The sequence below is a fragment of the Jaculus jaculus genome, chromosome 10 (genome assembly GCF_020740685.1).
Source record: "Jaculus jaculus isolate mJacJac1 chromosome 10, mJacJac1.mat.Y.cur, whole genome shotgun sequence".
Lineage (NCBI taxonomy): Eukaryota > Metazoa > Chordata > Mammalia > Rodentia > Dipodidae > Jaculus > Jaculus jaculus.
The window spans coordinates 6,139,684-6,167,586 of NC_059111.1; the positions used below are offsets into that span (position 1 = coordinate 6,139,684).

The following is a 27,903-nucleotide window of genomic DNA, read 5'->3' on the forward strand; positions in this document are numbered from 1 at the left end:
GAAAAATCAATCCTGTTTCTTTCTGTTGCAAATTATTAAATTATCCATCCATGGGCCTGGAGATGACTCAGTTGGTTAAATGCTTACTGTGAATTACCCATATGAACATTTACTAATAAACCACCAAAGAGGGCTGGAGAGATGGCTTAGTGGTTAAGTGCTTGCCTGTGGAGTCTAAGGACACAGGTTTGAGGCTCGCTTCCCCAGGACCCACGCAATCCAGATGCACAAGGTGGCGTATGCATCTGGAGTTCGTTTGCAGTGGCTGGAGGCCCTGGTGCGCCCATTCTCTCTGTATCTGCTTCTTTCTGTCACTCAAATAAAAAAATAAACAAGTTAAAAAAAAAAACCCAAAGAAAACTATCTAGAAAACGTTGAAGAGAGAGAGAAAAAAAGTCTATGATGGAGCCCTTCCTGGAAACAAGTCAGAAGGGGCCCTACATCCTTTTATGGTGGCCAAAAAAGTTTGCAAACTATTGCAAATTTCAAGGCCACAAGAGGAGTCCATTCTATTTGGAGAAAGTCACTCTTTTCAAGAGCAGGTGTTTCCCATTCCGTGCAGAGAGAAGCCAGGAACAGAACCACAAAGACTGGACTAATTCAAACACAAGGTAATTTATGATGACCGGTCCACATTACCCACTCCCTTAGGGCACAGGCCAATGTCCACAACCTCTCCGACACCTGCAGGGCGGACTGCAGCTGATGGCCAGCAGAGGGCTTCAGCTCCCACCAACGGAGACCGGAATTCCAGCAATAAATACTGTCTGTTTGTTTTTTTAAGTGTTAGGCTTTTTCTTAAATTTATTTGCAAGCAGAGGGAGAAAGAAATAGAGGTAGAATAGATAGAGAGAATGGGTGCACCAGGACTTCAGCCACTGTAAACAAACTCCAGACGCAAGCGCCACTTTGTACATCTGGCTAACACGGGACCTGCAGAATAGAACCTGGGTCCTTCAGCTTCGCAGGCAGCCGCCTTAACCACTAAGATCTCTCTCCAGCTTTTGCCTTTGTTTTTTATTTTTTTTTTTTGAAACTAGGGTCACACAGTAGCTGACCTGGACCTCACTCTTTAGCCCAGGGTGGCCTCGAACTCGAGGCGACGCTCCTCCCTCAGCCTCCTGAGCGCTAGTGTGCTTGGGCCACGAGCCCGGCTCCTGCGGTAAACAGATTTGCAGTTTCACACCTGCATTTCCTAAGAAATGCTTCCAATTCTCCGTGTTACAAGCTAGGAAAAAAAAAAAAAAACTTTTTTTTATTTTTATTTTTAAGCTCTTCTAATGTTAGAAAACCCTCCAAAGCGGGCCCACAATAACCACAGCATCCGGCCTTTCTGGGTGACACGCCTTTAAAGTAGCCGCGCGCGGCAGGAGTGCCCCGGAGTTCAACTTCCGGCCCCAGCGTAAGTGGAGGATGTTTTCCTACTGGAACTGCGGCTGCGGGGGCGCGCGCTTGACCACGCCCCTCGCGGACACGCCCCTGGCCACGCCCGGCCTGCGGAGCGCGAGCTCGGGCGGGCATGCGCGCGCGCGCGAGGGGGGGGGAGCAGGGGCGTGGCCTCGGGGAGTGCGCCGAGCCGCTCGCTACGCCCCGCCCCCCCCGCGCAGTCACGCAGAGGCACGCCCCCAGCGGGGCGGGTGCACGCGCGCGCACGCTCCCGGGGCCTTCCGCGGTGACGTGCGTGGCCGAGGCCGCGCCAGGGCGCTGGGAGCTGCCAGTGGCGCTGTCATGGCGTCGGAGGCGCTGGCTGAGGAGAGCCGGTCGCGGTGTCTATAGGACGAGGGGCGGGCGGCCCGGGTATGGAGAGCAGCCCGGACAGCCTGCAGCCGCTGGAACACGGGTTGGTGGCGGGCTCCTCACCCGAGACGGGTTCTGTGCCGGAAGGACGACAGGACGCGGGGCTGGAGGCGAGAGATGGTGCCGGAGTCTGGGCTGCGGAGAGCGGCGGCGGCCAGGGGCAGGGGGCGGCGGCGGCGGCGGCCGGGAGGAGTCTCCCGGACTCGGCTGGTCCGGCCGAGCCTGCCCGGGTCCCGGGCTGGGACTTGAAGGAGGACGCCGCCCCGGCGCCTGGGAGAGGGCAGCACAAGGTGACCGGCTCGGCGGAGGCGCCCGAGGCCGCGGCGGGCCAGGGGCTGGGTCGGCCCGGGGGCGCCGGCACCTGCGGGGCGCAGCTGTCAATCACCGAGGAGCCCCGCAGCGCCCGCGGCCTCGGCGGCGGCGGCGGCGGCGGCAGCGACCCGAGTCCTCCCGCGGAGTCGCCCAGCCTGGACTCGCTGGAGTCCTTCTCCAACCTGCATTCTTTCCCCAGTAGCTCCGAGTTCAATAGTGAAGAGGGAGCGGAGAACCGGGTCCTCGAGGAGGAGGAGGAGGAGGAGGAGGAGGAGGAGGAGGGCGCGGCGGCGGTGCCCGGCGCGGCTCCCCTGTGCCAGGAGGAGGAGGAGGACGCTGCTCAGGTGTTGGCGGCCTCCAAGGAGCGCTTCCCGGGACAATCTGTGTATCACATCAAGTGGATCCAGTGGAAGGAAGAGAACACGCCCATTATCACCCAGAATGAGAACGGACCCTGCCCTTTGCTGGCCATCCTTAATGTTTTGCTTCTGGCCTGGAAGGTACATTCTGCAGCTTGTGGGGAGGGGCGCCGCGGAGTGAGGAAGCTGCTGCTTGGCAGTGGATGGCTTCCTTCCTCTTCTCTTCCTTCAGCAGTCCCGTTTTTCTCATTTTATTTTATTGAGACAGGGTCTATGTAGCCCAGGTTGACCTCGAACTCTCAATCTTCCTGCTTCACCTCTTAAATGCTAGTCTTACATGCTTGGGCCACCACACACGGCAGTCACCTTTGCTGCTTACATGAAATTAATTCCCGGACCCCCTTGTTGAAAAACTATACCTGTATATATGTACGCGTATTATCTTAGGAAAAAAACAACCCCTAACCTGGGTCTTTTTTGCATTAAAAGGTCAACATTCAACTGAATGTTGAGGCAGGTATACTGTGTTTATAAAAAAGTGGGACCTAGCCTGCAGCATCCTACACTTTAGGATTATTTTTAGCTATATTTTCCTATGCTATTCCTTATTACTGACTTTATCACCTACGGAAAACAGTGAAACATTGGGAAAGGTGATCTTCAAAAGTTACTATCAATCCATAATATCATGGAGTAAGTTTTGATGGTTTTTATCTACTCTTGTTTTCCAAGGAATGCCTGCTCCATTTGGGTGTGGATATGGAAGGGGACTGTGATAGGGGAGATATGACCGTTCAGACAAATTCCATTTAAGGGAAAGCATTGGTCTGAGACCAATTATCATAATTTCTTGTTTTTCAAAGGTCATTCATTTTATGCGTGATTTTTAAAAATTATCTATTTATTGTTTATTTATTTGAAAGAAAGAGAGAAATAGACAGAAAGAGAAAGAGAGAATGGGTGCACCAGGGCCTCCAGCCACTGCAAACGAACTCCAGACGCATGCACTACCTTGTGCATCTGGCTTACGTGGGTCCTGGAGAATTGAATTGGGATCCTTTGGCTTTGCAGGCAAATGCCTTAACCGCTAAGCCACCTCTCCAGCCCTATGCTTGATTTTTTTTTTTTTTACTTGTTTTGTTTTTTTGACTTTTATTTAAAACCTTTGCAGTTTTTTTCCTTTGGTTTTTTGAGGTAGGGTCTCTAGCTCAGGCTGACCTGGAATTCACTATGTAATCTCAGGGTGGCCTCGAACTCACAGTGATCCACCTACCTCTGCCTCCTGAGTGCTGGGATTAAAGGCATGCACCACCATGCCCCGCTTGTTTGTTTTTGTTTTTTGAGGTTAGGGTCTCGCTCTGGCCAGGGCTGACTTGGAATTCACTGTGTAGTCTCACAGTGGCCTTGAACTCAGCAATCCTCCTACTTCTGCCTCCTGAGTGCTGGGATTAAAGACATGTGCTACCATGCCCAGCAAAGCTTTGTAATTTTTACAAGTAATAATGGAACACAAAAAGTGTATCAAGGAGCCAGAATGAGTTATTTGTAAATGAACATCATATTTAAGCTTGCAGCTTCAAGGTGCTGTGAAGGTGCATCCCATAGCACCTATTTTATTTTCAAATTAACAGTTATATCTATAGTCAAAATGCTATCTAGCAGAAAAAACAGCATGAGTTAGCCTAACCAATTAGGAAGAAAATTGAGTAAAGGGAGCAGTATTTAGTACATGTCTGTCTTCCTAGTGCTAGCAAGGGCAGATACAGAAGTGAGATGAGAAACAGTGCCATTGTCTGGTGCATAAAGGGCTGTGCATGAAGTCAGTGCTGCTCCTGAGGAGCTGTCAGGATACAGGGCCTTGCTGCCCGGATGGATATAACTTAAGTCTACTGAAGAAGGACACAAGTAGAAACACAGCATATATCTAGAAACTAGAAATCTCCCTCTGCTCTGGCATGGTTTCAGAGAGTTTTATGGAATTTGTGGGTCTTGAACCATGCTTTTAAGGAAAAGAATTTAGAATTACAAGGAAATGTAATTCCTAGGGGAGAGAAAACATAAACAAAAAGAATGAAAATAGAACGGATAGTGTAAGAAAGAGAAGGAGATGGGAACGGTAAGTTCACACTGAAGAATAATATAAAATACAATTGGAAAGCTCAAGACTTGATGGAAACCCAGCTAGGGAGTTAGACGGTTCTGCTGGTCAGGGTCTCATTGATAGCTTACACAGAGAAGGAACCCAAACATGTCATCATGGTCTTGAGTCTGTCTTTCAGTCAGTTTGCTGATAGATATCAGTTTCTTACTTTTCTTGTTGCTGTGACAAAATACTTGGTAAAGGCAGTTTACGGAAGGAAGGGCTTATGTAGGCTCATAGCTCAAGGGTCAGTCCATTAGGTTGAAGAGGTCATGGCAGTAAGAGCATGAGGCAGCTAGGAACATTGTATCTGCAGTCAGAAACAGATGACTGCTGGCTCTCAGCTTACTTTCTCCTTTCCCGTCTGGGATCTGCCTAGCTCATGAGATGGGATGGTGCCTCCCACAGTTAGGGTGGGTCTTCCCACCTCAGTTTTAGCTCAGTCTTAAAACTTCCTCACAGGCATGCCCACAGATTTGTCTCCTAAGTGGTGCTAGATCCTGTCAAGTTGACAATATGAACCATCACAGTTTCTTTAGATTTTTCTCTTTTCTCAGTTTCCACGTAATGCTGCAGAACTTCAGAAGAAGGAACAAATACTGTGGCCTGGATTACTCTGAGGATAGGGAGCGTAAACTAACTGAAAGACAGATTCAAGACCATGATGGCATGTTTGGGTTCCCTCTCTGTGTAAGGTACTAGAAGCACAAAGGTGACTTCAGCACACGTGAACCCTCGTGTACTCATGCAGCGAAGAGGCAGGAATAGGAGCTGTGTGGTGAGGAGGGCCTAGGCACTGTGCGATGAGGAGACAGGAATTAAGCAATGAGGAGGTGGGCATAGCTGCTGTGCAGTGAGGGGGCAGGCCTGGGTGCTATGCAGTAAGGGGCAGATAGCAACTATATATATTAGAAAGAAAAAGTTGAGACCATTAGCAAAAATTCAAGTTCAATGGACATTTTCTTTCTTCTTTTCTTTTCTTTTTAATTATTTGAGAGAGAGGGAAAGAAGCAAATAGAGAGAATAGGTGCACCAGGGCCTCTAGCCACTGCAAATGAACTCCAGACGCATGTACCCCTTGTGCATTTGGCTTACGTGGGTACTGGGAAATTGAACTTGGGTCCTTATGCTTCTCAGGCAAGTGCCTTAACAGCTAAGCCATCTCTCCAGCCCTCAATGGACACGTACTTTGTTTTTAAGAAAAAAAAAAAATTATGGGGCTGGAGAGATGGCTTAGCATTTAAGTGCTTGCTGTGAAGTCTTAAGGACCCTGGTCTGAGGCTTAATTGCTTAATTCCCCAGGACCCACCTAAACCAGATGCACAAGGTGGTACTTGGAGTTCACTTGTAGTGGCTAGAGGCCCTGGCGCACCTATTCTCTCTCTCTCTCTCTGCCTCCTTCTCTGTCTCTGTTGCTCTCAAATAAATAAAAATAAAAATAAAAATTTATGGTGTGGTGGCACACACCTTTAATCCCAGCACTCAGGAGGCAAAGGTAGGAGGATCACTGTGTTTGAGGCCACCCTGAGACTACATAGTGAATTCCAGGTCGGCCTGGGTTAGAGCAAGACCATACCTCGAAAAACAAAAAAACAAACAAAGAAAATTTTATTGACAACTTGTATACGTACAGACAATAAACCATAATTCCCTCCTCTCCCCCACTTTCCCTTTTACAACCTCCCTCTATCATATCCCTCCCTCTCTCCGGTATTGTTTCTTTATTTCAATACCTTCTTTTTCTCCTATTATGTGAAGGTATTGCTAGGTACTGCAAGGTCATGGATATCGAGGCTAATTTCTGTCTGGACACTCTGTCACTTCTTCTCAGCACTATTTTGCCTTTTGGGTCATCCCAGTAATCACCACCATCTGAAAAGAGAATCTTTTCTAACCAAAAGAGAGAGTAGTGGGCTGGAGAGATGGCTTAGCAGTTAAGGCATTTGCATGCAAAGCCAAACGACCTTGGTTCAATTCCCTAGGACCCGCATTAGCCAGATGCACAAGGGGGCACACATATCTGGAGTTTGTTTGCAGTGGCTGGAGGCCTTGGTGCACCCATTCTCTCACTCACTCTCCCTCTTTCTCTGTCAAATAAATAAATTCTTTTTTAAAAAGTGATAGTAGCATTAACATGTGAATATGAACATTAAGTATAGTGCTTTCAGGGCAGTTTGGTGAGAATAATATATTCATTTAGTCAGACAAGAGCGGGTTTTATACCCCTAAGGCTCATGACCTCCCTGCCATATGCTTTTGATTAGGTTTTCAGTACCAGACATGTAGTTCCTCCCATAGAGCGGGCCTCCAGTTCAATTAGAGAGCAGTTGGTTTCCCCTAGAGCAGACATGTCACTTTTGCATCCATTCATTCATTTGGCCTTTCTGGCCAAACTTGAGGCTTCTAGTGTTCACTGTTTTTACCACTGATGACTTTTGTCTCCCATAGGGCTGCATGCAGTACAGCTTTTTCCAGCTTTCAGTAGTCTGGTCTATAGGGAGAAGGTTTCCAGCTCAGCACCAGCTTGATTTCTTAGTGACCTTGCTGCCAGGCATGTGAAGTCTTTAGCAATAGGGTCTTACCGTCTGTTACTCGTGGGAAACCTAGGGCCTTGGCAATAGCCTTTAATGTTTTAGAGGTACCAGGAACCTCCCTGGCCAACAACTCACTGGAAGGTATCCCATCCCTGGCACTGAAAATTTTCTAGTAACAACCTAATGGCTTCTGGATGTGCCATTATCCAAAAAGTACACTTCCATCTGTTTTATTCAGAATATCTTGAATTTTGTTTGACCCTCCCCCCACCCTTCTCTTACTCAGTCTCTTCCTCTGGCCTCACTTAGGCCATTCCACTCCCTGTAATCTGTTCTTCTACTTACATTTTTCATTCATATATATGTACACACACACATACACATATATAATATGTATATATAATATATATATATGTATGTATGTATATAATACCATCCCTTTAAGCCTTTAAGTTCTTCCCTCTCCTTCCTCCCTTATAGTCTTTGTCTAGCTTACTGGCCTCTGCTACCAATTTTTGGTTCCAGCTCACACACAAGTCTAAATATTTGTAGCTAGGATCCACATATGAGAGGAACATGTGATATTTGGCTTTCTGGCCTGGGTTACCTCACTTAGTATAATCCTTTCCAGATCTATCCATTTCCCTGCAAATTTCATAATTTCATTTTTCCTTACTGCTGAATAGAACTCCATTGTGTAAATGTACCACATCTTTATTATCCACTCATTGAGGGACATCTAGGCTGGTTCCATTTCCTAGCTATTGTGAATAGAGAGGCAATAAGTAAGCATGGTTGTGCAAATAACTCTAAGGCAGTGAGAAAAGTCATTAGGATTTATGCCTAGGAGTGCTATAGCTGGATCATATGGTAAATGTATTTTTAACTGTCTCAAGGACCTCCACACTGATTTCCACAATGGCTGTACCATTCATTAGACAGTCTTACCAACAGTCCCCTTTTTCCACATCATCACCAACATTTATTGTCATTTGTTTTCTTTCTTGTTGTTTATTTTTATTTCTTTATTTGAGAGCAACAGACAGAGAGAAAGAGGCTGATAGAGAAAGAGAGAGAGAATGGGTGCGCCAGGGCCTCCAACTCCAGACACGTGCGCCCCCTTGTGCATCTGGCTAATGTGGGTCCTGGGGAATTGAACCTTGAACTGGGGTCATTAGGCTTCACAGGCAAACGCTTAACTGATAGGCCATCTCTCCAGCCCTGTCATTTGTTTTCTTGATGATAGCTGTTCTGGACAGGAATGTGGTGGAATTTCAAAGTAGTCTTAATTTGTATTTCCCTGATGGCTAAAGATGTAGAACAGTTTTTTAGATGTTTATATGCTATCTGTATTTCTTCCTTTGATAACTCTCTATTTAGTTCCATAGTCCGTTTTTTAATTTTTTTGTTATTGTTTTGTTTTATAAGTTTTATTTATTTATTTGAGAGGCAAGAGATAAAGAGGGAGAGAGAAAGAATGGGCATGTCAGGGACTCCAGCCCCTGCAAACGAACTCCAGACGCATGCGCCATCTTGTGCATCTGGCTTACATGGGTCCTGGGGAATTGAACTGAGATCCTTTTGCTTTGCAGGCAAATGCCTTAACCACTAAGCCATCTCTCCAGCCCTAATGTTTTGTTTATTGAGTTCTGTGTATATTCTGGATATTAATCCTCTGTCAGATATATACTGGCAAAGATTTTCTCCCATTCTTCAGGTTTTCTCTTTGCTCTATTCACAGTGTCCTTTGCTGTACAAAAGCTTTGTAATTTCATGAGATCCCAGTGGTTGATTAGTGGTTTTATTTCCTGAGCAATTGGGGTTATATTCAGAAAGTCGTTGCCTATGCCAAAATGTTGAAGGGTTTCTCCTACCTTTTCCTCTAGCGGTTTCAGAGTTCCAGGTCTGATGTTAAGGTCCCTGATCCATTTGGACTTGATTCTTGTGCATGGAGAAAGACAAGATCCAGTTTTATCCTTCTATATATAGATACCCAATTCTCCCAGCACCACTTATTGAAGAGGCTATCTTTTCTCCAATGAATATTTTTGGCATTTTTGTCAAAAATCAGATGGTTGTAGCTTCCTGGATTAACATCTGGGTCCTCTATTCTGTTCCATTGATCTACATGTCTGTCTTTGTGCCAGTACTGTGCTGTTTTTGGTATTATACCTTTGTAATATAGCTTAAAATCAGGTATGGTGATACCACCAGCTTTATTTTTGTTGCTCAAAATTGTTTTGGCTATTTGAGGTTTTTTGTGCTTCCAAATGGATTTTAGGATCTTTTTTTCTATTTCTGTGAAGAATGCCATTGAAATTTTAATGGAGATTGCATTAAATGTGTAGATTGCTTTGGTAAGATTGACCTTTTTTTTTTTTTTTTTTTTTTTCCCGAGGTACAGTCTTACTCTAGCTCAGGCTGACCTAGAACTCACTCTGTAGTCTCAGGGTGGTCTTGAACTCTCAGCGATCCTCCTGATCCTCCTATCTCCTATCTCTGCCTCCCGAGGGCTGGAATTAAAGGCATGTGCCACCACGCCTGGCTTTCTCTTGCCTTATTGTTATAGCTAAGACTTCCTGAATATATTAAATAAAAGTGGGGACAGTGAACACCTTTGTTTTGTTCCTGAATTTAGTGGAAAAGTTTCAAGTTTTTCCCCATTTAGTATTATGTTGGCTGTAGGTTTGTCATTAATAGCTTTTATTATGTTGAGATATGTTCCTTCTGTTCCCAGTTTCTGTAGGACTTTTACCATGAAGGGATGTTGGATTTTGTCAAATGCCTTTTCTGCATCTATTGAGATGATCATGTGATTTTTGTCCTTCAGTCTCTTTAGTATATGTTGAACCATCCCTGCATCTCTGGGATAAAGTCTACTTGGGGTGAATAATCTTTCAAATATATATGAAAGATTATTCAAAAGATTATATATATATACATATATACATATATATATATATATATGTATATATGTATGTATATATATATGTTTTGTTTTGTTTGAGTTAGGGTCTCACTCTAGCTCAGGCTGGCCCGGATTTCACTATGTAGTCTCAGAGTGGCCTTGAACTCACAGCGATCCTCCAACCTCTGCCACCTGAGTGCTGTGTTTAAAGGCGTGTGCCACCATACCCGGCTCTTCCTTGTATGTTCTTGTATTCTGTTTGCCAGTATTTTGTTAATAATTTGTTTATTTGTTTGTTTTTGCTTTTTGAGGTAGGGTCTCACTCTAGCCCACCTGAGTGAGGTGCTGGGATTAAAGCTTTGTGCCACCACACCTAGCTTTTTGAGAATTTTTGCATCTATGTTCATGAGGGAGATTGGTCTGTAATTTTCTGTTTTTGTTTTGTCTTTGTCTGGTTTTGGTATCAAGGTGAGGCTGTCTTTGTCGAAGGAGTTTGGTAGAATTCCTTCTACAACTTTAATCTTGTCAAGTGGGAGGTTGAGATTTCTGTTTTGGAATGGTTTCCAGGTCAGCCTTGGTCTGAGTCAGACCCTGCCCCCAATAATGACAGAAGAAAAAGACAAAGGCCCTATGAATCTCAAAACATCAAAGGCAACAATAGTTAACCCCCAAATACAGCTTAATTGAGAATGGTAAAGCCAGCCACAAATACTGACCCACAACCTGCCCTGACATGGAAAGAGACATTAGCACTTCCAGTGCAGGTCTGAGTACCTGATGTTTTGTCAGTCAGCCTTGTTACATTTTGGAGTGGCTTCAGATCTCACCAATGCTGAGTACCCACCTCGATCCCTCTGTGTTGTGCTGCGAATCTGGTGTTCTGATAGCTGTGCTGGATGACCTGCTGCTGGGGGCTGAATGTGTTCTCCAGAGAGTCACGGTGCTGTTGGTTGGGGGAGGGGAGAGTGCGGGAAGCCTGGAGTTGCACTGGAACTGCTCAGCTGCTCCCACCTGTGTCCCCTCCAGCAGCTCCTCGGGCAGGTTCTGTTATCTCCCCTTCACGTTTCTTGACTTTTCAAGGAAGCTGATGAGGTTGGAAAATCATCTTGTTGGGTCTCTACTCCTGCAGCCGAGTGCTGAGCGGGAAAGCGGATCTGGATCTGTGCGGATCAGATCTGCGTGCACAAGCGCCTTGGTGGGATTCTGGCCAGTTTTCTCCTTTCTTAATTTCTCCTGCTTCTCTGCTCTGGCTAATAAAAACCTATACATCCGGGTGTGGTGGCACACACCTTTAATCCCAGCACTCGGGAGGCAGAGGTAGGAGTATCACCATGTGTTCGAGGCCATCCTGAGACTACATAGTGAATTTCAGGTTAGCCTGGGCTAGAGTGAAATCCTACCTTGAAAAACAAAAAGAAAAACAAAAAACAAACAAAAACCTGTGTGTGTGTGTGTGTGTGTGTGTGTGTGTGTATACACACCTTCACATTTTGGATGAAGAGTGTATTTGCTATGGTTTTACTTAATTTCCTCCCTAGGCTGGATTGGTGTGACTCCTAAGCAGCCATCTTACCCGGAAGTCTTAACGTTTTCTATTTCATTATTACTATGCAATGGAGTGAGACTCCACCTTCTCAGTGATCAGTTTTTGTGGATTTTTCCTCCTTGTATGTGTTTTTTTTTAATGAGAGAATTGGTGTGCCAGGGCCTTAGCCACTGCAAAGAACTCCAGATGTGTGAGCCACTTGTACACCTGCACCACCTGGGTGCATGTGTCAGCTTGTGCATCTGGCTTACATGGGTTCTGGGGAGTTGAACCTGAGTCCAGATGCATGTGCCACCTTGTGTATCTGGCTTTACGTGGGTACTGGGGAGTCAAACCTGGGTCCTTCGGCTTTGCAGGCAAGTGCCTTAACTACTAAGCCATCTCCCCAGCCTATCATGTCGTTTTCACCAGTACTTTGTCTTGCTTCTGATAGGCTTTGTGTTTTTCTTCTTCGCCTGTAGAACATTGCAGTCACACACATTTCCCATGTTCTCTTTTTCTGTAGTATGCACAAAACTCTTTTGAGGTTTTCCAAGTGTGCTTATTACTTTAAAAAAAGGAAAAACAGATGGTAAGCCAAAGGTTCCATCCTATCCTCTGTCCACTCTGTGTCAAATATAGATCTTGTAAGATTGAACACTTTACATGGTGGCGGGCCTTGTTTACATATGAGACTTAGGAACATTCGGAGGCTTTCTTTCACATGAACTAGAAGTGATGTTGTACCTCTGATGCTGATGGAAGTATGACCTTGTGGGGGAGGTTGCCCTCCCTGTCACATGTATTCAGAGTCTCTGTCTCTTTCAGGAGTATGCCTTCAGTTAAAAAAAAAAAAAAAAATTCTCTCTTTTCTTCTTCCAACCTTTTGGTCCAGATGAATGGTTGGTGTTTTGTTGTTGTTCGTTTTGTTTTTTTGAGACCAGGTCTTACTCTGTAGCCCAGGGTGTTCCAAACTCACTGATAGATCAGGCTGGCCTTGAGTTTATGGTTGTCCACCTGCCTCAACCTCCCAAGTACTGGGATTACAGGTGTGAGATAGCACACCTGGCCTCCTGATGCAGGATATTTTACATGTAAGTGTAAGTGGGACCAACAATCCAGGACTTTGAATAAGAATGCGTATTCTTTGTGGATGAGATAAGGTATTGCTGTGTAGCCTAAGATGTCCTTGAAATCTCAGACCTCTTGCATGCTGGAATTACATACCTGCACAACTGCACCTGGCTTGAAAGTCAATTTAAATTTTTAAAAATGTATATTGGGGGTCACATATGGAGGTCATAGGACAATGTTGAGATGTCTGTGTGCCACCTTCTTTGAGACAGTCTCTTGCTGCAGCAAACCAATTGCCAGACTAAAAAATAGTTAGAATAGGGACCTCAAGCTTTGGATATATATGTTGCTGGGAAATTGAACCCAGGCTGGTAGGCTTTGCAAGCAAGTATCTTTATCTCCTGAGCCATCCCCCCAGCCCTCAACTTAGTTTTTAGTCAACTTTGATTATTCTTTCTTTTAAATTTATTTATTTATTTATTAGAGAGAGAATGAATGAGCCAAGGGCCTCTAGCCAGTACAAACAAACTAGATGCATGCACCACCACATGCATCTGGCTTACATGGCTTCTGGGGAGTCAAACCTGAGTCCTTAGGTTTTGCAGTCAAGCACCTTAACCACTAAGCCATTTCTTCAGTCCTGATTATTTTGTTTTGTTTTGTTTGTTTGTTTATGAGGCAGCATCTCACTCTAGGCCAAACTGACCTGGAACTCACTCTTTGGTCCCAGGTTGCCTCAAATTCACAGTGATCCTCCTACCTCTTCCTCCTGAATGTTGGGATTAAAAGTGTGTACCACCATGCCAAGCAACTTTGATTATTATTTCCCCATCATTCTCCATATTATTGATCACAGAGGTCTGGTTTTTTTAAATTATTTTTATTATTTAATTTAATCTATTTATTTGCAAGCAGAGAGAGAGAGAAGAGAGATAAATAAAGGGTGTGCCAGGGCCTCTAGCCACTGCTAACAAACTAGATGCATGCACTCTGTTGTGCACCTGGCTTATGTGGATCCTGGGGAGTCAAACCTGGGCCCGTTGGCTTTGCAGCCAAACGCTTTTAACACTTAAGCCATCTCTCCAGCCTGAGGTCTGTAATTTTTTATTTAAAGTATTTAGGTAGGTTTTAGTTTTGATTTGGTTTGGTTTATGAGACAGGGTCTCATGAGTAGCTGACCTTGAACTTGCAATGTAATAAAAATTGGCCTTCCAGATTCTTTTGCATCTACTTCTCAAGTGCTGGGATTTCCGGTGAGTGTCACTATGCCAGGGGTTGTAGCCAGCTCCATGTTGTTGGTATAAACTTCCAGACAGTTAGTTTAGGGGAGAAAGGGGTTTATTTCAAGCGTACAGATCCAGGGGAAGTTCCATCAGTGGAGGAAGAATCTACTTCCGTACATTCAAGCAGAGAGAAACAACCAAACAGCCAGCAAACACCAAAAAGCAACAAGAACAAGTAGCTGCAAGCAGGACCCCGGAGCTCACCACGCTCTTACACCTTTGCGCTGAAGTCAGATCCACCCCAGTGGCACTGGACTCCAGGATCCGCCCCCAGTGACCCCCTCCTCCAGCCAGGTGGCTGGAGACCAAGGTCCAAGCTGTAATACACCCGAGCCTGTGAGGGACATGCATTAGCCACCACACCAGGATTGTTTTGGGTGCTTTACTTATTTTTGTGGCATTAGGGATCAAGCCTAGGGTCTTGTGTACGCCAGGCAAGTGCTACTCTGCCACCGACCTACACGCCCCCACGTGGCCTCAGGTGTGTTCTGCACATTTCATAGGATCAAAGTATTTTGCTCATTTTTTTTTCTCCCTATCCCCTCTTTTTTGCATGTGTATGAGTGTGTGGTATATTTGCATGTGTGTCTATATGTATGTGTGCATGTGGAGGCCAGAGGTCAATATCTGGTTATCTTCTTTAATCTCTCCCCGCTTATTCTTTGAGATAGCCTCTCAATTTAGCTAGGCTAGCTGACCAGCAAGCTCTAAGGATCCTCTTGTCGTCTCCTCCCCAGCACTGGGATTGTAGGCAAATACTGCTGCACCCATCTTTTAAATAGATCTTGGTGATGTGAACTCAGGTCCTCACCTACCCACTGAGCCATCTTCCCAGCACCCTCTTAAGTTTGTACTGCAATGATGGAAAGGATAATCGATTTATGTGTATTCTCAAGTCAACATCACCCATTGTCTACTTAGTTTGGACTAGCATTTTAAAGCCTTAGTTTATTTGGGCTGGAGAGATGGCTTAGTGGTTAAGCGCTTGCCTGTGAAGCCTAGGGACCCCGGTTCAAGGCTCAATTCCCCAGGATCCACGTTAGCCAGATGCAGAAGGGGGCACTCATGTCTAGAGTTCGTTTGCAATGGCTGGAGACCCTGGCACGCTCATTCTCTCTCTCTTTCTCTCTCTGTCTGTCCCTCTCAAATAAATAAGTAAATAAACAACCAAAAAACAGAGATGATGATACTTGCTTCACAGAATTGCCATTGAGTAAGGTAGCAAGTGAAGTTAATGGCAATTAGAAGGTAATTCAGTAAATAGCAGAGACTGACAGACTTCATTTTATATCTCCTCAAGTGTCTCCCAACCTTAAAAGGTGTTAGAGCTGGGCATCTCAGAAGTTGGGAGGCTGAGGCAGGAATATCACTGTGAATTTGAGGGCAGCCTGGGCTGCACAGTGAGACCCTGTCTCAAACCAAAGCAATAAAGTTACGCTAGTGCTGTTATCAGCATTATCATTAATGCTGTTATTTTTAGAGGGTGGGGAGAGAGGCTGGACAATTGCTGTAACTCACTGAAAAACAGAAACTCTGTGTTGAGAAATAGAGAATGACCCTGTCTCAAGGAAGTATACAGATGAGAAATAGAGAAGAGCACCCAAAGTTCTCTGGCCTCTGTGTGCACATATCTGTACACAAACTGCATGCATCACACACAACACACATGCTGTCCACAATCACACATACATATACATGGGAAAAACATGGTTAAGTGTAAATAGGACCTTCAGATTGGTCTGAAATTAAAAGTTCCATCTTTAGACTATAACCTTGACAGTCTGAAGATCAGATTTTTTTTTCAAGGTAGGGTCTCACTCAAGTCCAGGCTGACCTGGAATTCACAGGGATTCTCCTACCTCTGCCTCCCGAGTGCTGGGATTAAAGGCGGCTCTGAAGATCCGATTTTTTTTTTTTCCAGGTTGGGTCTCTAGCCCAGGCTGACCTGGAATTCACTGTGGAGTCTCAGGGTGACCTCAAACTCACAGCAATCCTCCTACCTCTGTCTCCCAGGTGCTGGGATTAAAGGTGTGCACCACCACACCCGGCAAGATCAGATTTTTAAACTTTATTTTATTTATTTATTTACTTGAGGGGGAGAGAATGGGCATGCCAGGGCCTCCAGCCACTACAAATGAACTCCAGACGCATGCACCCCCTTGTGCATCTGACTTACATGGTCCTGGGGAACCAAACTGAGGTCCTTTGGCTTTGCAGGCAAATGCCTTAATCTTTTTTTTTTTTTTTTTTTTTTGAAGCGACAGACAGAGAAAGAAAGAGGCAGATATATATAGAGAGAGAATAGGCATGCCAGGGCCTCCAGCCACTGCAAACGAACTCCAGACATGTGCGCCTCCTTTTGCATCTGGCTAACGTGGGTCCTGGGGAATCGAGCCTCGAACCGGGGTCCTTAGGCTTCATGGGCAAGTGCTTAACCGCTAAGCCATCTCTCCAGCCCCCAAATGCCTTAATCTTTAAGCCATCTCTCCAGCCTTGAAGATCAGATTTTTTTAAATGTTAAAACACCTTAATAAATATTATATAACAATACTTAAAATGGCCTAAAATAAAAATTTCCTGTGAAGAACTAGTTGGTAAATATTTTAAAGCTTTGTGTGTCATGTCTCTGCTAGGAAAATTAAATACTTCCACTGCAAAGACTGTGCAGAATGCATTATGGTATGACCAAAGAATACACTATTCACTGTACTTTGTTTGAGAGAGAGAGAATGGGCATACTAGGGCCTCTAGCCACTGCATACAAATTTCAGGTTTATGCACCACCTTGTGCATCAGGCTTACATGGATACTGGGGTATTGAACCTGGGTTTTTAGGCTTTGCAGGCAAGCACCTTAACTGCTAAGCCTTCTCCAGCCCCTCTGTAGTATAAAGAATATACAAAATACATTGTAATGTGGTCAAAGAATACACAGTGTTTTCTTAGCCTATGTGGTAGTGCATGCCTTTAATCCCAGCACTCAGGAGACCAAGGTAGGAGGATTGCTGTGAGTTCAAGAACAGTCTGAAGCTACATAGTGAATTACAGGTCAGCTTGGGCTAGAGTGAAACCCTACCCCCCCCAAAAAAAAGCCTGAATGTAAATACGTACATATAGTAGATCATATATATGTGCATAAATACCTGTGTTTCTGACTCCAAAGAGACAATTCAGTAATGTAAAACAATGGATTTTATAGCAATAATACTTTCTTTTTCAGGTGAAACTTCCTCCAATGATGGAAATTATAACTGCGGAACAGCTGATGGAATATTTAGGTTAGTGTTGAATGGATGATTCTGCATTATTTCAAAAATAAAAGCTTTCAAAGCTGTTTTTTAATCTAGCTTTTACCTTTCTGTGTTCTTATATAATCTACTTTAAAGTTATACTTTTGAATCTTAATATTGTATCAGTATGTTACTGTTCTTGGATACTATAGTGTTCTTCTGAATGGTATTAAAATTTTGTAATATAAGGAGACTGGGAACTATCTAGAAAACGAAATGCTAATGAACTTTAGTAAATTGCCACATGGAAGATGTATAGGAACTCTGATATTGTATGAAGAGAACATTTTTTAAATACTCGTGCAGGCTTGGGTTAAAGATGATGGAGTTGGGGATGAAACTCAGTGGCAGAGTGTGTGCCTAGTCAGATGAGGTCCTGGACTTACTACAACACACATAGAGGAGATGACATAGGGAGTGACGCTATGCCAACTTACGTCTTGCCAGGTACCAGTCTCCATTGTTCTACCGAGATAGGCGCTTGTACATTTACATTAGTGAGCACACTTGGGTCCATCTGAACTTCTTTGCAAAGCTTTGAGTTGAAGCCAGTATGACAGCTAGGGAGCATGCAAGAGGAGAGATCATAGTGAATGCAGTCAGATGAGGTAGGGCCCATAGGCTGTTACAGAGACTGATTTTAGCAGTGAATGAGCTGAGGAGCCACTGCAGGATATAAAGTACAGGACTGACATGATCTGCCTTTGACTTTCACAAACATCCAACATCTGTTAATGCAAAAACAGACCTTAGCGGAACAAGGACAAGAGAAGGGAAACCACTCAGGAAATTACGACAGCTGGGGAAAGGGAACTGCGGCTGTCAACAAGGCAGGAAGTGGAGGTCATAGGGACTAGTGGGTTCTGTACGTGGTACAGATAGAGTGGAGTCACAGGTAACCCTGCAGCTTCTGATTGAACAAATGGAAAGATGGAGTTGTCGTCAGCTGAAGGAGAAGACGGAAGTGGTAGATATAGGGAGGAATGCCAGGAATTCAGTTCTGAGATGTTTGCTGACATGCAAGTGGAAACAGTAGGACGGCAACTGGTCTGTCAGTGTGCCTTTCGGAAGCGTTCTGGGTCAGCACCATACACTGGGGCTCTGGAAGAAGTGCTCCGTCTCATCCATGCTGATAGCCGGCAGCACTCGTAGTCCTGTAGCTCCTAAACGTAGCCAATGTGATTAGAGACCTGGACTTTTACAAATCTTTTAAAAATAGTTTATTTGTTTGAGAGAGAGAGAAAGAAGCAGGTAGAAAGAGAGAGAATGAGCTCACCAGGGCCTGCAGCCACTGCAGACAGACTCCAGACACATGCACCACCTTGTGCATCTGACTTACATGGGTACTAGGGAATCAAACCTGGGTCCTTAGGCTTCACAGGCAAGCACTTTGACTGCTAAGCCATCTCTCTAGCCCCAAGACCTGGATTTTTGAAAAAAAAAAATTATTTGAGAGAGAGAAAGGCAGACAAAGAGAGTAAGTATGGGTATGCCAGGGTTTCCTGCCACTGCAAACTAACTCCAGATACATATGCCACTTATTGTGCATCAGGCTTTACATGGGTACTGGCAAATTGAACCCAGGATGTCAAGTTTTGCAAGCAGGTAGCATTAACCACTGAGCCATCTCTCCAGCCCACGAGACCCGGATTTTTAAAATTTATATATTTTTATTTATTTATTTGAAAGAGAGAACAAGGCAGAGGAAAAGAGAGAATGGGCACGCCAGGGCCTCTGGCCACTGCAAACAAATTCTAGATGCATGTGCCATCTTGTGCAGCTGGTTTATGTGGGTTCTGGGGAATTGAACCCAGATCCTTTGGCTTTGCAGACAAGCGCCTTAACCACTAAGTCATCTCTCCAGCCCAAGACCTAGATTTGTAACTTTATTTAATTTAAATTTGTATAGCCACATGTTGCTACTAATTACCATGTTACACTGCAGATCTAGTCTGTAAGTATCCATTTACTGACATGGTATAGAAATGATAGTCATTAGACTGGTCAAAATCCTGACTTTAGATAGAGAAGGGAAACATGAGTAAATGGGGCCCAAGACATGCTCATGACTATAAGCTGGAGAAGGAGCCCAAGCAAAGAGAAAAACAGAAGACTGCTGTCCTAGACTCCGGTGCAGAAGTGTTTGAGGAAAGAGTGAGAGATGGGACGAACTAAGGGCTGCTGGTATGCCTAGCAGGATGAAGACTAAATATGACTACTGGTTCAGCCAGAGAGGGGCCGTGGGGTGCCTGTGATTAAACCCTGACCAGAGGTAAGGGGACATGGGAGACCCTCACACTTCACCACTAGGAGGGAAACAGTGGAAGGAAGCACTTTGGAAAATTCTGTCTGTTCCTTATAAGTTAAACATAAAGCCTAGCTAGGGTGACATTCCTATAGTCCCAGGATATCAGAAAGCTCAGGGAACATCACTGATTGAACCTAGGAGTTTGGGGCAAGCCGAGCCAGCATAGACCTACCCCCCCAAACACACACACACTCCACCTCTTTATTTGCTTTTTGGAGACAAGATCTTGCTATGTCGTCTAGGCTGGCTTCAAACTTTCAGTCTCCTTAGTCCCCTGAGTAACCAAGATGAAAGGCATATGCCACCGTGCCTGGTCTCCATCTTTTTAAAATTTTTGTTATTTAATCCATTTTGAGAGAGCCAAGTGAGAGAGAGGAAGGCAGAGAGAGAGAGAGAGGGAGGGAGGGAGGGAGAGAGGGAGGGGGGAGAGAGAGAGAGAGAGGGAGGGAAGGAGGGAGGGAAGGAGAGAGGGAGGGAGAGAGGGAGAGAGAGAATGGGCACGCCAGGACCTTCAGCCACTGCAAATGCACTCCAGATGCGTGCGTGCCCCCGTGGAGCTGGCTTACATGGTTCTTGGAGAATCAAACCAGGATCCTTTGGCTTTGCAGGCAAACGCCTTAATCACTGAGCCACCTCTCCAGCCCTTTCTATTTTGATGTGTGTGACGGGGGACTGGAGAGGTGGGTAAGTCAGTCTCACTATTTCATCCAAGCGGACCCTAAATTGCTATGTAGCCCAAGCTTGCCTCAAACTCTGGGTCTTCTTGCACTAGCCTTTCACATGCTGGGATTACAGGCCTGGCTTTGTCTCTTGCAAAAAGAAAAAAATTTAAAAAAAAAAAGTCCGGCATGGTGGTGCACTCCTTTAATCCCAGCACTCGGGAGGCAGAGGTAGGAGGATCCCTGTGAGTTCAAGGCCACCCTGAGACTACAGAGTGAATTCTAGGTCAGCCTGAGCTAGAATGGGACCCTACCTCAAAAAAACAAAAAATAAAAATAAAACTAAAGAAAAAGAAAATAGCCATATGTTCTGGCACATACCTGTAATCTAGAAGCAGTACAGGGGGATTGAAAGTTCAAGGTCAGCCTGAGTCACCTAGCCACTTCTAGGCCAACATAGGAAATATAGTGAGACCTTGTCTCCAAAAAGTAAAAATTAAACATTGAAATTGCCATGTGACCCTTAGATTTAATTCCTAGGTATTTACCCAACAAAAATGAAAACATATGTCTCACAGAAACAGAAATCTTCACAGCAAAATTATTCATCATAGCCAAAGAGTAAAAGGAATTCTAGTTTCTATCAAGAGATGAATGAATAGATAAATGTGATATATCCATATAGTGGGCCTTCCCTTGTTCCTTCCTCCCTCCTCCCCTCCCTTCCTTCTGTTTTTTGTGCTAAAGATGGAACACAGAGCCTTATGCCTGCTAAGTTCATACTTTACCGCTGAACTGTTATACCCACAGTCCCCATAGCATGGAATATTATTCATTCATAAGGAGTAAAGTAGTGGCACGTGCTGTGACATGAGTAATCCTCAAATACATTGTTACAAGCCGGGCGTGGTGGCTCACGCCTTTAGTCCCACCACTCGGAAGGCAGAGGTAGGAGGATTGCCATGACTTCAAGGCCACCCTGAGATTACATAGTAAATTCCAGGTCAGCCTGAGCTAGAGCAAGACCCTACCTTGAAAAACAAAAAAAAAAAAAAAAAAGCTCCTGGTTATATACCAGGTATGGTGGCCATGACTTTAATCCTAGCAGAGGTAGAAGGAAGGATCACCGAGAGTTTGAGGCTATCAGAGCTACAGAGTAGGTTCTAGGGTTCTAGGTCAGCCTGAGCTAGAGTGAAACCTGTCTTGAAAAGAAGAGAAAAGAAAAAATTAAGTCAGAGAAGCCAAGTCACAAAGACCAGGTGTGAGATGATTCTATCTATGTTAAGCATCCAAAATAAGCCCAGTTATAGAGACAAAAGGATTATTTATTGTTTGGGGCTGGGACATTGGTTGCTAGTGGGTACAAGACCTTTAACAATGATAAAATGCTCTCAGGTTAGATTATAACTGCAGTTTCATAATCCTGTAAACATAAGCCTAACCACATTGAATGGTACTGTTTATTGAATCAGTTTTGCTGCATAGCTTTGGCTAACCTGTTACTTCCTGTGCAGCTCAGGCTGGCCTTGAATTCATAACATGCTTCCTGAGTGTTGGGGATATAAGTATGAGCTACCATGCCCAGCTGAGTTGTACATTTTTTATACACACGCATATGTATGACAGAAAGTGTCAGCGTTTGTCTTTCTGAGTCTGGCTTATTTCACCTAATGTCATGATTTCCAGTTTATCCATTTTCTACAACTGTCATGATTCATTTTTCTGAACAGCTGAATAAAATTTCTATATCCATTCATCTGTTAGTGCACAGATGGCTAGTTCCATTCTTGGCTGTTATGAATAGTGCAGTAATAAACATTGATATGCAAATATCTCTGTGGTGTATTGACTTAGGATTCTTTGGGTATATACCCAGGAAGTGGTATAGCTGGGTCATAGTGTCATTCTGATTTTAGGTTTTTGAGACCCTCCCCAGTACTGATTTCGATAGTGGCTATACAAGTTTACCCTCCCACCAGCAGTGAATAAGGGCTCCTTTTCTTCACACCCTCACCAATATTTATTGTCATTGATTTCCTAGATGATAGCCATGCCGACTTGGGTGAGATGGGGTCTCAGAGCAGGTTTTTTTGTTGTTGTTTTAAGGTAGGGTCTCGCTTTGCCCAGGCTGACCTGGAATTCACAATTTAGTCTTGGTGTGTCCTTGAACTCATGGTGATCATCCTGTGTCTGTCTCCCAAGTGCTGAGATTAAAGGCGTGCACATCACCACACCAGGCTCAGAACAGTCTTAATTTACATTTCTCTGATGGCTAGGAGTGTTGAACACCTTTTCAAGTATTTATTACCCATTTGTATTCTTTTGAGAACTGTCTCTTCTGTTCATTAGCATATTTATTGACTAGATGGTTTGGGTTTGGAGTGTTTTAATTTTTTGCATTTTTTGTAAGATATCCTAGATAATAGCACTTGGCAGAGATATTCTCCCATTCTCTAGCTGGCTCTTCACTCTGAGGTTGCTTCCTTTGCTTTGCAGAAGTTTTTTTTTTTTTTTTTTTTCCAAGGTAGTCTCTAGCCCAGGCAGACCTGCCTCAAACTCAAGGCAATCCTTCTACCTCTGCTTCCCGAGTGCTGGGATTAAAGGAGTGTGCCACCACACCTGGCTTGCTTTGCAGGTTTTTAATTTCATGTAATCCCACTTGTCAGTTCTTGGGATTGTTTCCTTTACTATTGAGTCCTTTTCAGAAACTGTTTGTCTATGTCTATATAATGAAGTATTGTTACCTGTGTTTTCTTCTAGAAGGATTTTGTTTTTATTTTTTTTCTGAGGCAGGGTCTCACTTTTGCCCAGGATGACCTGGAACTCACTGGATTTTCAGGCTGGCCTTGAACTCACAGTGATCCTCCTACCTCTGCCTCCCGAGTGCTGGGATTAAAGGTGTGCACCACATGCCTGCTTCTTCTAGCAGTTTCAGAGTTTCATGTCTTCTGTCAAGATCTTTGATCCTCTGCCTCTTCAGTGCTGGGATCATGCACCACCATGCTCAGTTTTCTTTGGTGCTGGGGATTGAACTCAGGGCTTTGTGCATGCTAGACAAGTGTTCTACCAACTGAGCTACATCCCCAGCCAGTTACTGATGTTTGTGTTAATATGTGAACACTTGTAGGATTATGACAGAAACTATTGGTTGATTTTCTGAAACCTAGCTGAGGTACCCCAAAGGGATGGGGATTTTTTTTTTTTTTTTAACTAAGTAATTTTGAGCCAAGATCTTGCTGTGTAGTCCAAGCTACCTTCTAACTTGCTGTCCTCCTGCCTCAGCCTCCAAATGCTGGGATTGTAAACATGTACTACTATAACCAACAACTGGGGATTTAAAAAAATTTTTTTTGTTTATTTTTATTTATTTATTTGAGAGCGACAGAGAGAGAAAGAGGCGGCGGGGGGGGGGGGGAATGAATGGGCACGCCAGGGCTTCCAGCCACTGCAAACGAACTCTAGATGCATGCACCCCCTTGTGCATCTGGCTAATGTGGGTCCTGGGAATCAAGCTTCGAACAGGGGTCCTTAGGCTTCGCAGGCAAGCACTTAACCACTAAGCCATCGTTCCAGCCCACAAATGGGGATTTTGACTGGCAAAGGTTAAAAGACAAGCAAGTGAATTTTATTTAGAAATCTCTCCTCCTAAACTAAGAGCAAGGCCAAAAATGGATGTGGCTTGTTGAAGGTATCTGGCATAGAGAAAGGAACATTACACATTCAAATGCCTAAGAAGTCTTAAGAGGGCAAATGAAACTTAGTTGGGAAATAGCCAGAGGAGGTGACACACACCTGGGCTACCTAGTAAGAACTTGTCTGAAAAAACAAAAACCTTAAATAAATATCTTCTCAAAAAATTAAAAATGTCTTTTTATAGTCATGGAAGTTGTTAATAAAAAAATTTAAATGAGGCTGGAGAGATGGCTTAGCAGTTAAGGCACATGCCTGCGAAGCCTAAGGACCCAGGTTCGATTCTCCAGGTACCATGTAAGCCTGATGCAGAAGGTGGCACAAGTGTCTGGAGTTGGTTTGCAGTGGCTGAAGGCCCTGGCACACCCATATTCTCATTCTCTCTCCCTCTTTCTCTGCCTCATTCTCTCTCTCTAGTAAATAAGTTTAAAAAAAAAATAAAGGCTGGGCATGGTGGCACACACCTTTAATCCCAGCACTCAGGAGGCAGAGGTAGGAGGATCGCTGTGAAATCGGGGCCACCCTGAGGCTACACAGTGAATTCCAGGTCAGCCTGAACCAGAGTGAGACCCTACCTCAAAAAAAAAAAATAAATAAAATGTGTGTGTGTGTGTGTGTGTGTGTATAGGCTAGAGAGATGGCTTAGCAGTTAGGGCACTTGCCAACAAAGCCAGAGAATCCAGGTTCAATTCCCTATTTCCCATGTAAAGCCAGACACACAAGGTGGCACATGCATCTGGAGTTTGTTTGCAGTGGCTGGGGGCCCTGGCATGCCCATTCCCTCTCTCTCTATCTGCCTCTTTCTCTTAAATAAATAAAATAAAGCAGGTATATGACATAGTGGAAAAGAGTGGAAGGAAGACATGTACAGGGGTATAAAGCAAAAGCTCTTACAAGCTACAATATGGAGTGTGACGTCAGCCACCGCCAGTCTCATTAGAGAGGAAGGCAGTTGTTGGGGTGGCATTCTCAGACTTAAAAAAATAGTTGTTCTTTGAATAGAAGAGGTGACCAGTGAGAAAGCATTTAGTCTTGCCCACAGCTGACCACACCTCCTCTTTCCCAGAGCTCAGCTGGCAGAAGCTCTGTCCTCTGTCTTCTGGCCTAACGAAGTTGCAGGTATGTCTTCATTTCTGTTTGCCACAAATAACTGCTTAGTGGCACTTCTGAAATACTTTTCTTTCCTTGTATACTGGTACTTCAGAAACTGATGGAACCCCAACCACACCATCCTTTTCCCCTCAAGATTAGTATCAGTCTCATCATTCCTCTAAGATCAGAACTCGGTGGTAGACCATTTGCCTAGCATGTATGAGGCCCTAGATTTGATCTTCAACGCTAGGAAACAAATACATCCACACAGTGTATACACCTATATTCGTTCCTGTAATCTTTTTTTTTTTTAATTTATTTATTTGAGAGCGACAGACACAGAGAGAAAGACAGATAGAGGGAGAGAGAGAGAATGGGCGCGCCAGGGCTTCCAGCCTCTGCAAACGAACTCCAGACGCGTGCACCCCCTTGTGCATCTGGCTAACGTGGGACCTGGGGAACCGAGCCTCGAACCGGGGTCCTTAGGCTTCACAGGCAAGCACTTAACCGCTAAGCCATCTCTCCAGCCCGTTCCTGTAATCTTTTTATAAGCAGCCAAACATCATAAAGTTTAGGATCTTCTATGAGATGGTCAAATACCCATCCAGCCATATTTCATATCACTGAAAAGTGAATGCATGTATTTTTCTTTTTGTGTGTGTATGTCGGCATGTGGGTGCACATGGAGGCACATGGAGTCTGGAGGTGGATGTTGGTGTCTTCCTTGATCTCTCTCCTCTTTACTTAATGAGGCAACATCTCTCTCAATCTCAGAGCCCACCCATGCAGCTAGACTAGCCAGTGTGCCCTGAGAATCCCATCTTCATTTACATGGGCGTTGGGGATCCAAACTGATCTTGCCTGTGCTACCAGCACTGTATCCACTCAGGTACTCACCGGTCTGGTTGCTTTTAAGCCCGTTCATTGTTTCAGGTATCTTACGGGGCCTGTGCATGCTGGGGGAGCACTGTACCACTAAGCTCCGCCCTCAGCCCTCGTACTTGTATTTCCTCCATCACTCTTTTCCCCTCAAGAATGGTGTTTCACCCTCGCCCTTTCTAAATTCTACTCAATTTTCTTAATCTAGTTTGGATTACTTCTTCCAACGGATATTCCTAAACTCCACAGGCCTTTTCAGTGTCTGTTTATAAGATCTCTTGATATTGAAGTATTATTACATTTTACTCTGTGCTATTCCTTAACTTAGTCTCTGTAGGAAACAAAGAAATGTGTTCTTTGTCAAACCACATTACCAGTTTTTAAAGAGTAACATTTCTGTCCTAATGTTTATTTTAACACATCACAAAAATGTAATAGACTTTCAAGAAATGCACTCAAGAAGATACTCAGTATCTTTTTTTAAACTATTCTTTTAAGGAAATGACAATACTATTTATTTATTTATAGGAGAGAGGGAGAGAATGAGTATGCCTGGGCCTCTAGCAACTGTAAATGAACTCCAGACATGTGTGTCACCTTGTGCTTACATGGGTACTGGGAAATCAAACCTGGGTCCTTAGACTTCTCAGGCAAATGCCTTAAGTACTAAGCCATCGATCTCTCCAGCCTTCTTTCTTTCCTTTTTTTTGTTAAATATTTTATTTATTTATTTGATGGGGGGGAGAGAGAAAATGGGTGCTCCAGAGCCTCTAGCCACTGCAAACAAACTCCAGACACATGTGCCCCCTTGTGCATCTGGATAACGTAATGTTGGGACCTGTAGAATTGAACCAGGGTCGTTTGGCTTTGCAGGCAAACGCCTTAACTGCTAAGCCATCCTTCTATCCCCCTCTTTCTTTTTTATATAATTTACTTGAGAAAGAGAATGAGTGTATGGGTGTGCCAGTATCTGTTGTCCCTGCAAACACACTCCAGACACATGTGCCAGTTATGTGCATCTGGCTTTACATGGGTATTAGGGAAATGAACCTGGGCCAGAAGTCTTTGCAAGCAAGTATCTTTAACTGCTGAGCCATCTCCCCAGCCCTGGTGTTTTTCTTTATCATTCTTCTAGCTTATTTCCTTGGGACAGAATCCCGTACTAAACCTGATACTTGACATTTTCAGTCAGACTGGCTGCCCAACAAGCTCTAATAATTCTCCTATCTCCAAACCCCTCTCCCTGGATTTTAAAAATAATTTTATTTATTTATTTGATAAAGAATTAGATAGAGAGAGAGAATGGGCACACCAAGGCCTTTAGCCACTGTAAATGAACTCTAGAGGCATATACTACCTTGTACATCTGGCTTATGTGGTCCTTGGAGAATTAAACCTGGACCCTTTGGCTTTGCAGGCAAACACCTTGACCACTAAGCCATCTCTCCAGCCCTTTCCCTGGCTTTTTTGGGGAGAGAGGGGGGTTTCAAGGTAGGGTCTCACTCTAACTCAGACTGACCTGGAATTCACTATGTAGTCTCAGTCTCAGGGTGGCTTCCAACTCACCATGATCTCTGCCTCCCAAGTGCTGGGATTAAAGGCGTGTGCCACCATGCCCGGATTTTCCTGCCTTTTTATGTGAGTGCTGGCAATTTAACTCGGGTCCTCATGTTTGAGCAGCAAGTGCTCCTACCCCCGAGCCATCTCCCTAGCCCCTGAAATCATATTTTTAATTTTATTATTATTATTATTATTTTTTTTTTTTTTTGGTTTTCCGAGGTAGGGTTTCACTCTAGCCCAGGCTGACTTGGAATTCACTCTGTAGTCTCAGGGTGGCCTCGAACTCACAGCGATCCTCCTACCTCTGCCTCCCGAGTGCTGGTATTAAAGGCGTGCACCACCACGCCTGGCTCCTAAAATAATATTTTAAGCAAGTACAGACAGAAAGGTTAGATAAGCTAGACAAAAAAAGCATTCAAATAATTTATGTACCTAAGATTGAAAACTGCTTTCTTAGGATCTCAAATTTTGCTTTTCAAAACCGTTTAATTCTA

At 44.3% G+C, this 27,903-nt stretch overlaps 1 protein-coding gene across 2 annotated transcripts in view; it reads left to right on the plus strand.

Annotated features, from left to right (window-relative positions):
- Positions 1–1,697: 1,697 nt before the first annotated feature.
- The window catches only part of Mindy2 (MINDY lysine 48 deubiquitinase 2), a 60,843-nt gene continuing 34,637 nt past the window's right edge, over positions 1,698–27,903 (plus strand). For both annotated transcript variants that reach the window (XM_004673215.2, XR_006639304.1), the window contains exons 1-2: positions 1,698–2,609; positions 17,152–17,209. In XM_004673215.2, coding sequence (XP_004673272.2) covers positions 1,800–2,609; positions 17,152–17,209 — 868 coding nt within the window. In that variant the 5' untranslated portion in view covers positions 1,698–1,799. The remainder of the gene's footprint in view (positions 2,610–17,151; positions 17,210–27,903) is intronic.